This window comes from Patella vulgata, chromosome 3 (genome assembly GCF_932274485.2).
Source record: "Patella vulgata chromosome 3, xgPatVulg1.2, whole genome shotgun sequence".
NCBI lineage: Eukaryota > Metazoa > Mollusca > Gastropoda > Patellidae > Patella > Patella vulgata.
Window position 1 is genome coordinate 3888434 of NC_065881.2, and position 13263 is coordinate 3901696.

A 13263-nucleotide genomic window follows, 5' to 3' on the forward strand; every position below is an offset into this window, starting at 1 on the left:
GCTTCAGTTAAAAGATTTAGAAGAAGAATTAGCAACATCATTAAACCAACTGCAAGATAAACAAATAGAGTTGTCTTCCTTGAATGAAAAATATTCTCAACAAAGCACAGAATTAAGCCAGAAATCCGGTATGTATACATGTATTTGATATTATTTTTATTTTGACTGAAGCCTATATCATGACAAGCCCGGGACGTAACAGCATTCTGGATGCGTACGACTTTCCCCTGTATCATGACAGGCCCAGGGATGTAACGACTTGCCCCTGTACGACTTGCCCCTATATCATGACAAGCCCGGGACGTAACAGCATTCTGGATGCGTACGACTTGCCCCTATATCATGACAATCCCGGGACGTAACAGCATTCTGGATGCGTACGACTTGCCCCTGTATCATGACAGGCCTGGGGCGTAACAGCATTCTGGATGTGTACGACTTGCCCCTGTATCATGACAAGCCCAGGACGTAACAGCATTCTGGATGCGTACGACTAGCCCCTGTATCATGACAGGCCCAGGGATGTAACAGCACACTGCACGCGTACGACTAGCTAGCCCCTGTAACATGACAGGCCCGGGACTGTACAGCACACTGCACGCATACGACTAGCTAGCCCCTGATGCATTCACTTGATCAGATATTTGTTACAACATCAGTGTAGTTTTTATCTTGTCAGCAGGTTTGTTTTTTTTGTTTGTGTGTACTGCAGTCGCCCTGCACTTGCCGTTTAAGCCATCTACTTTCTTGATACTATAATATCTTTTTTCTATGATGATAGATCAAGGGTAATGCTTATTGTTATAATTTTTTTAGGTTTAGTACAAGACTTAGAGGCCAGTTCCTTAAAACAAGGGGAGTTAATCGAACAACTGAATAAAAACATCACAGAATTAACCAATAAAATAGAGAATTTAGAATCGGAGAAGAAGAATTATTTTAGTCAACAAGAAAACTTGTCACATCAACAAATACATCAACTTAAATCATTACAACAGGTAGGATTCAATCAAGTCGAGACAGATCGTTTTATTTGTGTATTGGGATTTAGGGATATAGTCGTACATTTTAGTGGAGTTAATAGAGGCCAGAATTAGGTCACCAGAAGTCATTGTCAGCTTCAGGAAATATTATTATTATTGTACATTATTAAAGAGTGCAACTTCAACGACTGACGTGGACTATACAAAATATGATACAGAAATTAAGTATAAAAACAAAATAAGTAACTAAAGTATAAATAAGTCATGTAAATACCGTAATCAACATAAAATCATTATAAATTTCATTAATGCATACACTGTCATTACTAATCGATAAGAAATAATTTGAAAATTATCTGTTATGCATAAAAAGGGGCAGTAAGTGTCCATTGGGATTGACCATCCCAAAATACATTGTGTATAGAAACCAAAGGTACGAATCACGATACTTGGTACAATTATTCCATAAATTTGATAGATTTCTGGTACGATTTAAATACCGTTGCACTGAAGACTTTCTTAGAATCTGGAAGCCACGGTGATACAGTGAGAATTAACAGATTGCTCGTCCTAAAAATATATTTAGCTTGAAGTTTTGGTAGCTTGAAGTTTTATATTGATTACACATTGTCAAAAATGGAGTTATCTCCCTTACCTTATATTTGGACGTCAGAAGTTGCTATCAGTGACTTTTACCCAGTGATCCTATTAATAGGAAATTATCAAGAGCTAGTTTATATTTTAATTAAATGTCATTTTATCTATATAACAATTTTTATCTCTATATTTTATCAAGTATGTTCTTGGTTATCTCAGGGGAGTTGGATGGCCGAATGGTTAGCACGTGCGCGCTGCGCTGTATCATACGGTCTGTCATTGAGACAACAGGCGGGGTTTCTATTCCCCGGTTGTACGTGACAAAGAGTAGGGTCGCCTGTCCAACCTCGTGGGTTTTCTCCAGGTCCTCCGGTTTCCTCCCACTGCTAAAGACCCCTACGCACAAGCGAATCATTGAAATAAAATTAAACCATATGTTAGTCCCGAAATGGCCTAGTTTGTGTTGGGTGGACGTTAAACCCTCTCTCTCTCTCTCTCTCTCTCTCTCTCTCTCTCTCTCCCTCTCTCTCTCTCTCCCTCTCATGTTATTATATCAATGTAATAATGTCTAGCTCTATAATATGTCTTTATAAAGCAAAGCGCACATTAGCATGTGGCATTGTGTGCTTTATAAAGGTATAATAATAATTCACCCACCCTATGTATTAGTTTAGAATGATACGAAATCAAGGTTACGGCAGCATACTATAGATGAGAAGTAATAATATTAAGAAAATCGCTTATCTTTGATAAATTTTCATCCGATACTAGATTTATTGAAATAAGCTTACATCAAATAAAAGGAAAATTGTGTGGTTTCATTTGGTTTTGTTTAATAGAAAAAACTTGTCAATTTTGAAAAGTCTTTATACTTTATTTTTTGTTTATTTCAATTTTTGATAAACCACGCAAAATAAGAATATACGTTAAAACCATGACGAGATCATACAAATATGACACATTTGAGGCAATGAAAAGTAAATTATCCCAGATTTTCCACCATAACCATAGTTATTCAAATTGACGACATATTTTCGATGTCAACCATCTCCACCAATTATCAGGATTGTCTCCCTTTCATTCTGTAGACAGAGAACTATCTACTTTAGAGAATAAATCTCTGCCCTTAATAGCCACCATATTCAAATATTACTACACAATTTTGTAATTCAGTTACCGTACACTCCTTTTCACATCTGTCATACATTCAATATTGAGTAACTCCAAAATTTAGATTTTTCTCTGCCTTAAAACTTGTATAATGTTTTTTGTATAAATCCACAATTTTGTAATGCGGTTGTACTCTTTCTCTCTGCCTTAAAACTCGTAAATTGTTTTTTATATTAGTCTCTTGATGATTTGAATATCGAGAAGCAGACGATGCAACAACGATACGAACGGGAAATACAGGGATTGAAGGAACGTCATAGTAACCGTGAAAGCGAACAGGAAGAGAGACAAGAAGCCATGTTGAAAGAATTACGAACATCACTAGAAGATAAACTCAGTAGAGAAAGAAAAGAATTTGCCGAGAAACTTTCAGAAATAAAACAGGTAATGATGACCTTATTATTGTGAAATATTTTGACATTCTCACTCACTCATGAGGTCAACTGACAAAAGAGAGAGAGAGAGAGAGTGAATTTAACATCCACTCAACACAAACTAGGTCATTTTGAGACTAACATACAGGTTCTGTATATGTAGCAGGTAACAGTGGGAGGAAACTGGAGGATCCAGAGAAAACGCATGAGGTTGGACAGGCGACCCTACTCCTTGTCACGTACAACCGGGGAATCAAAACCACGTCAGTGACTCAATGACAGACTTTATGATACCATCAAGACCAGGGGGAGGGGGGGGCTTAGTGGTTAGCACGTGCGGGCTGTATCATTAAGTCTGTCATCGAGTCAACTGGCGTGGTTTCGAATCCCTGGTTGTACGTGACAAGGAGTAGGGTCGCCTGTCCAACCTCGTGGGTTTTCTCCGGGTCCTCCGATTTCTCCCACTGCTAAAGACCCCTGCGCGCACGCGAATTATAGAAATAAAATTGAACCATATGTTAGTCCCGAAATGACCTAGTTTGTGTCGAGTGAACGTTAAACCCCATTTCTCTCTCTCCATCAAGACCGGTCGCATTAAGTCTTTCATGTAAATCAGGGGTTTTTTTTTTTTCATTTTGATTGAGGCTTAGGACCCTACAGTGCAGTGGTCACTTACGGCTGGCCCCCAGATCCTGTCACTCAATGTCTGAAAAGTTTGCCTTGTCTGTAGGTTTGTTTTACATGGAATGTGCGATTCTCTGGCCATTACTATCCATCTGTCTGTTAAAGATGCATTCCCACAAACGTATAACAGGTGGTTATTACGTATAAATGTATGGCAGATTTCGTACATATGCAAAAGTATATAGACACCCAATCTTACTAGAAAAATACTGGGCCGTGCAGAGCAGACAAAACCAGTGTTAACAGCACAATCAGATGTTATGAAATCAATGTTGACTTCAAACGGCCAGATCTCAAGGTAGAATTGATCAATTTGAATAATTTTGGGATTATAATTTTTTTTTTTCATAAAAAGATTCTTAAACTTAGATTCTTCTTTACTCTGGCATGCTGGGAACTTATTTACCGTTTTATTTTATTTTAACAGGAGGGAGAAAATCGCCTAAATGAAGAAACAAAGAGATTGACTGGAGAAAAAGAAACTATTTTAAATGAGTTTGAACGAGTCAAATCAGAATTGTTTATAAAATTAAAAACAGCCGAAGATGAGGTAACTTCTTCATGTTTTGTTTAAAGTTACTCACACAAGTTTGTGTGAGTTTATCATGCTTGTGAGTAATCACATGTTTCTCATGGCAAAGATTATTGTTGTTAAAAAAGGGATAAAACCAAGTGTGTCATCTGTAGATAGGCGTGCACGGAAATCAAACTTGACTGTTGGAAATTTAAGAAAATTTGGCGGGAATGCTGCTGATGGGGTAAAATTTCCGTCATATCATTAGCCCTGTCGGTGCAGAAATGTTCCCTATTTCAGTTCATTTTATAGTCGTAATCCTATCTTAAAGGGACAATAACATCTTTTGCTAGCTAGACAGCTCCAATAAATAAATAGTAGCCTTATTCTAAGTATTAGATGTTTAAGTGTCCTACCTGTTGTGTAAATTATCCATTAAATCCTATTTTACTTGTCCAGAGGGTTCGAAAATATTTTTAAAACCAAGTCACATTTGAAAAGGTTTACGTTAGGCTTTTCAAATCATTTAGTTGAATTTTTCCAATTTTTTAAATTAGGTGTGTTAAGATGAAATTTGTATTATCAATTAATTGGAATATTGTAAAATAGTACAATTTGTTGACCAGAATAAAGATTGGGACATATTATTCTGTTACAACAAGAGTGTTATTGAGCCTTTAAGAATGTTTTTCACAATTTGACAGATAAGCGCTATCATCTAGTTATGTTGTTTCTGTATTTAACGTTTAGTTTCAAACCCTTGTTGGTGAATTGTTAAATTAACAGACTAATTAATTACTCAACACCGCTAGTCAAACTAAAAAGTAGTAAACCCGATACTCAACTCAACATCTAATCTAGATGGACCATTTTGAATTGAGCGACAGTAGAAACCCAATATTCTCAATGAATTTTAATAATTTGCCAAAAGCAAAATTATGCGATACCAGAGTTGTAGTGAGCTGCAAGCAATAGAACCTTATCAATCATGGTAATAGGATAAAATATTCATCACTCATTGAGAAATTTATTTATATTTGTAAATTACATGTTTGAACTGTTAAACAAACATTGTTTCATTGAAGGATGATGAAAAACCTTTTATTGACAAGAACAACCCTGTCATATTATGGCTGACAATGTTATTTGAGTAATCTCTGGCAATTAATTAATCAATGATTCTGATCACTGGGTGGTCAAATGGTTTAACGAGTGCACTGTCAAGTAGTGGGGTTTCGATTTACCACTTGTTTGTGACTAGGAGTAGTAGGGTTGCCTCAATAACCTTGTGGGTTTTCTCTGGGCCCTCCGGTTTCCTCCAACTATTTGCAGAACTGTACATGCAAGCAAATTATTGAAATAAAACTGAACCACAGTCCCCAAAATGACCTAGTTTATGTAGAGTGGACGTTAAATCCCATTTGGTCGTCTTGTTACAGCTATTTTCTTTGATATTTTTGTCTGACATGGATCATCAGCATATATTGGAAAGAGAGAGAGAAATGGGTTTTAACGTCCACTCGACACAAACTAGGTCATGTTGGGACTAACATGGTTCAATTTTATTTCAATAATTAGCTTGTGCGTATGGGTCTTTAGCAGACCTTATGATACAATGCGCACATTACCATTTGGCCATCCACCCACCTCCACCCCCCAAGCATATATTTGACTCTGTATAGCCCTGTAGAGGTGCTGGGAAACCATAAAACATTATTTCACTTCCTGTTTGTCTCGTATAATTTAGGTGAAGAGATTAGAGAATTCTGTAGAGAATAGCCAGCATGGTTTGGGTACAGCGTCCACACATATCACTAATCTAAAAGATGCTGCCTCTAAATTAAAGTCTGAGTTGGATAATACACGGACCGATTTAAAAACGGCCAAAATAAACAGTGCCGCCTTACAGGTAAGTCTTTATTATCATGTGTCAAAAGCTGCATTTAGCCTGGGCAGCGCTAACCATACCATACTCGCAACCATTCCGAAGTTTAGCATGGCGTGTTGTAGCATAAGGTCTGTCATTGAATCAACTGAAGAGTAGGCGATAGTGCCGCTGCCTGGGCAAAATTTCCCTCATAGCACACTGTATGGCCCAGCATAGGAGCAGAACAGTAGGATGTTAAACCCCATTTCATTTCATTTCATTTTTTGAGTCAACTGGCGTGGTTTCGATTCCCTGGTTGTACTTGACAAGGAGTAGGGTCGCCTGTCCAACCACATGGGATTTCTCCGGGTCCTCCGGTTTCCTCCCACTACTAAAGACCCCTGTGCACAAGCGAATTATTGAAATAAATTTGAACCATATGTTAGTCCCAAAATGACCTAGTTCGTGTCAAGTGGACATTAAATCCCATTTCTCTCTCTCTCTCTCTCTCTCTCTCTCTCTCTCTCTCTCTCCAGGCCATGATAAAATTCAAGAAATTGCAAAGGTTAAATTACTATACACTAACTTGGCATGCTAGCTGTGGAACTCTTCACACTAAAGTTAATTTGAGTCACTGGGAAAAGGTCCACCTTCATGCTAACGTATGCAAAGAAATCCATATTTCATTGAAAGGTGTTAATAGAAATGTCCAAATCGATCATCAAATTTGTAGACTGTAAAACTGCCATTTGAATTCTTGTCTGCATATTTTATCATAATTATATATAAAGTTTTATTATTATTAACTTTTATGGCTCAACTATGTAATAAAATTGATATTGCCACAAATTATGTAACCTTTCGATGAATATGAACTATTAGTAATAGCATATTTTATACTTGACAAATTGCATATCATATATCAAACATTGTTTACCATGACAAACATGTCAACTTTTTATTAACTAGTTGAAGAGACATTATATTATATTGCAAACATTGTTAATCATTTTAATACATACAGCAATAACAACGTTTGATTGTTACTTTATTATTACATCGATATTCTTATAGCAACATAACTTTGATATCAGTATATTATAGCAACATTGCATTGATATTAGTATAATATATGAACATTACATTGATATTCTTATAATATAGCAATAGTACATCAATATATAAATAACTTTGATATTGGTATAATATTTCATTGGTATCAGTATAATATATCAAGATTACATTGATATTCTTATAATATAACATATTACATTGATATTCTTATAATAAATATATCAACATTACATTGATACCAGTATAATATACCAACATTACATCAGTATAATATACCAACGTTACATCAGTATAATATACCAACGTTACATTGATATTCTTATAATATATTATTCCTATAAGATGGTCAACCGTAAATGACATATAGGTCTGCTTTTATTTTAATATCATTCTATATTTTTAATGGAGAATTGCCCATATTATCTCACTAGTGTCAGCCAGAGATAATTGGTCTTTATCTCTGTGCATTAATGATATTTGTGGGAGCCACGGATGTTGGCTTGCTAACTCGGAGGTCTCCTATTTGATCCTGTTGTTTGCCGATAAAGTACTGTTGCTTGGATGGAATGAAAAACCCAGGTTCCACATTTGCGTATAGATTGGCGTGTATTTAAAAGAACCCTGGGGGGTGGATGGCCGAATGGTTAGCACGGTCGAGCTGCATCATAAAGTCTGTCATTTAGTCAACTGGCGTGGTTTCGATTCCCCGGTTGTACGTGACAAGGAGTATGGTTGCCTGTCCATCCTTTTGGGTCTTCTCCGGATCGTCCGGTTTCCTCCTACTGCTAAAAACCCCTACACGAAGTGAAATATGGAAATAAAACTGAATCATATGTTAGTCTTGAAATGACCTAGTTTGTGTCGAGTGGATGTTAAACCCCATTTCTCTCTCTCTCTCTCTCTCTCTAAAAGAAACCTTGGCATTTGTAATCCGATATAAGAGTAGGCCATAACACTGCTGTCTGGGCAGAATTCTCCGCATAGCACATTATATACATGTAGTGTATGCCTGTCTTCATGATAAATATCCGTTCTTGGAGTTTTACGTCCACTTCCACCAAGTCAGTCTATTTATACATATTTTGGCTTACACCAAACTAATTGATAATATCTGATCATCTTTTATTATTACTACTAAGAGTCAATTATTTATTTTTATTTGTCTTATTATTTCATTATGGTTACTTTTAATTATTTTAATGGTTTCTTCTTATCATTAATTAGCCTGGTGTAAGCCAAAATATGTATAAATAGTATGACTAGATGGATATTTATCATTAACTTGAAAACGTGACCTGTATGTGTTACGAAACGTTAAAGTGAGAGAGAAACTAGGTCAAGCTAGGTCATTTCGGGACTAACATATGGTTTGATTTTATTTCAATAATTCGCTTGCGCGTAGTAGTCTTTAGCAGTGGGAAGAAACCAGAGGACCCGGAGAAAACCCACGAGGTTGGACAGGCGACCCCACTCCTTGTCACGTACAACCGGGGATTCGATACCACGCCAGTCGACTCAATGACAGACTTTATGATACAGCGCGCACACGCTAACCATTCAGCCATCCAACCCCCCACGAAACGTTAAATACATTGTAATAGAGAGGTAGTTATATCCATATATACCCTGTGTTGTGTTTTGTTATGTATGTTTTTATTATTCACAAAGTTTAAAATTGGCCAAGAAGGTTCATCCTGATTTTCCGACGTGGTTTCCCCTTGTCAGTGGTGCAGAACGGAGGGCGTGACAAGGACAGCTGTCTATTCCTTCGGATGAGACGAAAAACCGAGGTCCCGTGTATACATTGGAATGCACGTAAAAGATCCCTTGGCAGTTGGAATTCGATATAAGAGTAGGCGATGGTGCCGCTGCTGGGGGCAAAATTTCCCTCATGGGACACAGTAAGGCGTATGCCCGTCTTCATTAGCCCAGTATAGAAGCAGAACAGTAGGACGTTAAACCCCATTTCATTTCATTTACAAAGTTTAAAATGTCAGATACGGTACTAATAGGTCATTAGTCAGGTACTAATAGGTCATTAGTCAGGTACTAATAGGTCATTAGTCAGGTACTAATAGGTCATTAGTCAGGTACTAATAGGTCATTAGTCACATACTAATAGATCATTAGTCTGGTACTAATAGATCATTAGTCTGGTACTAATAGGTCATTAGTCAGGTACTAATAGGTCATTATTCAGGTACTAATAGGTCATTAGTCGATCGGGTACAAATGAAATCATTTTTTAACAGCCAATAAGTGAACCAGCTATTTTGAACGTCAATAATTGACTATGAGTTACAGATAACTGACAATTAATTAGTTGCACATGTTTGATGAAATAGTCCAGGTGTATTATATTAGGTAACAGGTATATAATTAAACCTTGTTGAAAGTCTCATAAAGATGTTATTAATTGTAAATAGAGACATATGTAGTTCGGAGGATAGGCTTCAAATTTAATATATAGGAGGTGGGAGGAGGAGGGGAAGACATGAAACATTTAAATAATGAGTCATCAATCCAGATTTTACTTTTTCTTCAGTAATTAAAAATGCATTATGTGAGAATTATATACAGATCTGACCATTCTTGCTATAATAGTTCAAAATGAGAAAGGAATATGTTGAACATTTCGGTCAAATTACTTTATTCTGTGTGAAGTTATGAGTATTTGAAGTTCTGACAACATGCAGCATCGATTTTTTATTATCGTAGTAATGGTGACTAAGTCTTGGTTATCTATTTTGTCATTAAAGTCATAAATGGTTGCAGTGTTCTAATCTAACGAAAATTGCGACCATCCGATGACCTAGAGAATTGATAATGGGCTTGCCATTTTAAACATACATTATGCAAGAGCTAAATCTGCCTCTTGTAGGTCTTTCTTTAGGCCTGAAATGTTATCAAACTTATTAATTAGACATTAATTAACGTATCCAGACCGTAATCAACTCTCGATGGCAACGCTATTCTGCGATCTATAGTGGATTATGCTCCGATCTGCTCCATAACTTTCCTTCTCGATTTAACGATTAAATGGATAATCGAGATTATAATTTTTGTCTTACCGACTTTAGTTATGATGACCGAGGCTATGTGGAACTTTCGATCGCTTATTTCTCGGTTCATAGTGGATCAATTTGACTGAAATTTTCAGCAAATTAATTACATTATTTTGTTTTTAACTATTATAGTGAGAACTGCCAACTCGTTATCTAATCTCCCATAATGTATCTTTAATAAATGTCTAAATAATAATTTATGTAGCATTTGAAACCGAATAAAGGATCTACAAAAAGTAGAATTAGCTCTTACATAATTCATCTTAATGGAGCTAGACCAGTTGGATTTAAGGTTGAATTGGGTTGATTTAGGGTCAGAGTAAACTGTTGATTTAGGATCAAAGTAAACTGTTGAATTGGGTTTAAACAGGATCAACACAATTAAAATTTTGTTTCATGTCTGTTGACGATTACCAACGTAAATCAGACTAAATTGACACTCTCATGTTTTTCTCCAAATAATTGAGGTCTAGCCATTTTAATTTGTCAGATCTAAGGTCTTGAGACGAAAACTCGTATTGATTTGCATTGATTTACGATAACATGGACAGCTTTCATTACTGCTGTGGGCATATGTTTTGTTGCCTAGCAACCCATCTTTTAAATTCTGAAGAGATTTATCAGAAGAGGAGGATAAGAAATACTTTACTGTTCGGTTGATCCAATATTAAATTAGATTTGTATCCAGACCATTGCCGTGATATTAGATATTTTCTAATTCTCTGTATAATGTGAAACCATTTTGTTAAAAAAGGATTAGATTTCTGACATATTGTGAAAAGGAAGAGAATTCTGACATATTGTACAAAAGAAAAGATTTCTGATATTCTTAATTAAAAAGCAAGAGATTTCAGACATTTTGCAAAAAAAAAGAGATTTCAGACATTTTCGATGGTCAATGCCAGTATTTGATTATTTTATTCCAATTTAAATGATCAATGTTTGCCGTGTTTCTTGGTGTTTTTTCAGATGTCTTGTAAATCTTTAAATCAATGTATTTTCCATTACTTGAAGCATGCACCTTTGATGGATTATTATTATCTATTTATTTTTTACTGAATAGAATTGATTAAAATTACTAGATATTTCATGTATGGGATAAAAAAAAGTAATTTAAAGATACTTTATGTAAGATTTACATAAAGAGATGGTGGTTCTTGCTGTAATAGTTTTAAACATACATTTACCCTCTCCTCTTTTCTCTCTACCCCTATCTTTCTCAGCTCCTCTGGGGGAGGGGGGGATTGGATGGCCAAATGGTTATCAGGTGCACGCTATATCAAAAGGTCTGTCATTGAGTCAACTGGCGTGGTTTCGATTCCCCGGTTGTAAGTGACAAGGAATAGTGTCACATGTCCAACCTCATGGTTTTTCTCTGGGTCCTCCTACTGCTAAAGAACCCTATGCGCAAGCGAATTATTGATAGAAAATTGAACCTAGTTTATGTCGAGTGGATGTTGAACCCCATTTCTCTCTCTCCTTCCCCTCTACCCCTCTCTCTCTCTTTCCGTCTACCCCTCTCTCTCTCTCCTTCCCCTCTACCCCTCTCTCTCCTTCCTCTCTACCCCTCTCTCTCTCTCCTTCCTCTCTACCCCTCTCTCTCTCTCCTTCCTCTCTACCCCTCTCTCTCTCTCCTTCCTCTCTACCCCTCTCTCTCTCCTTCTACCCTCTCTTCTTCCTCTCTACCCTCTCTCTCTCTCCTTCCTCTCTACCCCTCTCTCTCTCTCCTTCTCCCTCTACCCCTCTCTCTCTCTCCTTCCTCTCTACCCCTCTCTCACTCCTTCCTCTCTACCCCTCTCTCTCTCCTTCCTCTCTACCCCTCTCTCTCTCTCTCCTTCCTCTCTACCCCTCTCTCTCCTTCCTCTCTCCTTCCTCTCTACCCCTCTCTCTCCTTCCCCTCTACCCCTCTCTCTCTCTCCTTCCTCTCTACCCCTCTCTCTCTCTCCTTCCTCTCTACTCCTCTCTCTCTCTCTCTACCCCTATCTCTCTCTCCTTCCTCTCTACCCCTCTCTCTCTCTCTACCCCTATCTCTCTCCTTCCTCTCTACCCTCTCTCTCTCTCCTTCCTCTCTACCCCTCTCTCTCTCTCCTTCTCCCTCTACCCCTCTCTCTCTCTCCTTCCTCTCTACCCCTCTCTCTCTCCTTCCTCTCTACCCCTCTCTCTCCTTCCTCTCTACCCCTCTCTCTCTCTCCTTCCTCTCTACCCCCCTCTCTCTCTCTCTCTACCCCTATCTCTCTCTCCTTCCTCTCTACCCCTCTCTCTCTCTCTCTCTACTCCTCTCTCTCTCTTCTTCCTCTCTACCCCTCTCTCTCTCTCCTTCCCCTCTACCCCTCTCTCTCTCCTTCCTCTCTACCCCTCTCTCTCTCTCTCTTCTTCCTCTCTACCCTCTCTCTCTCTCCTTCCTCTCTACCCCTCTCTCCCCCTATCTCGTTCCCTCTACTGTCCCCCCCCCCCCACCCACCCACCTCCCCTCTTTCTACTATCTAGTAACCTATTGTTTGTTCCACAGACTTATAGCAACAATATCTAATATACAGGTGAAACCATTGTACCATAGATTGCCTAATACTGATGAAACCATTGCACCTGTTGCCCTGCCTTTCTATAACATTTACAAAAAATATACTATGATAACATACATATCTTGTGAAGACTAAACAAATCTTTTTTATTAGTTTTTAATAATTATTACAACATTCAGTAACTATTTCATATTTGGGTTTTTAGTGCTGAAATTAAAGTATGGTATAGCAGAACAGTGAATTCTTTAGGATTATATGCCGCAGTATATTTGTTTTTAAGTTTTCAGTAACCATTTCATCATTCAGCAATGATTATATGTAGTATATTCGGTTTTTTTTAGTTTTTGTTAATTATTTCATCATTCAGCAAATATTTGACATTTGGAATCTTAGAGCAGAAATTAAAGATTAGC

General features: G+C 37.3%; 1 protein-coding gene across 1 annotated transcript in view; it reads left to right on the forward strand.

Moving 5' to 3' along the window:
* The window catches only part of LOC126814672 (protein FAM184A), a 103218-nt gene that overhangs the window by 3453 nt on the left and 86502 nt on the right, over positions 1-13263 (forward strand). The window contains exons 3-7 of the mRNA XM_050539980.2: positions 8-128; positions 817-998; positions 2928-3134; positions 4236-4358; positions 6070-6231. Coding sequence (XP_050395937.1) covers positions 8-128; positions 817-998; positions 2928-3134; positions 4236-4358; positions 6070-6231 — 795 coding nt within the window. The remainder of the gene's footprint in view (positions 1-7; positions 129-816; positions 999-2927; positions 3135-4235; positions 4359-6069; positions 6232-13263) is intronic.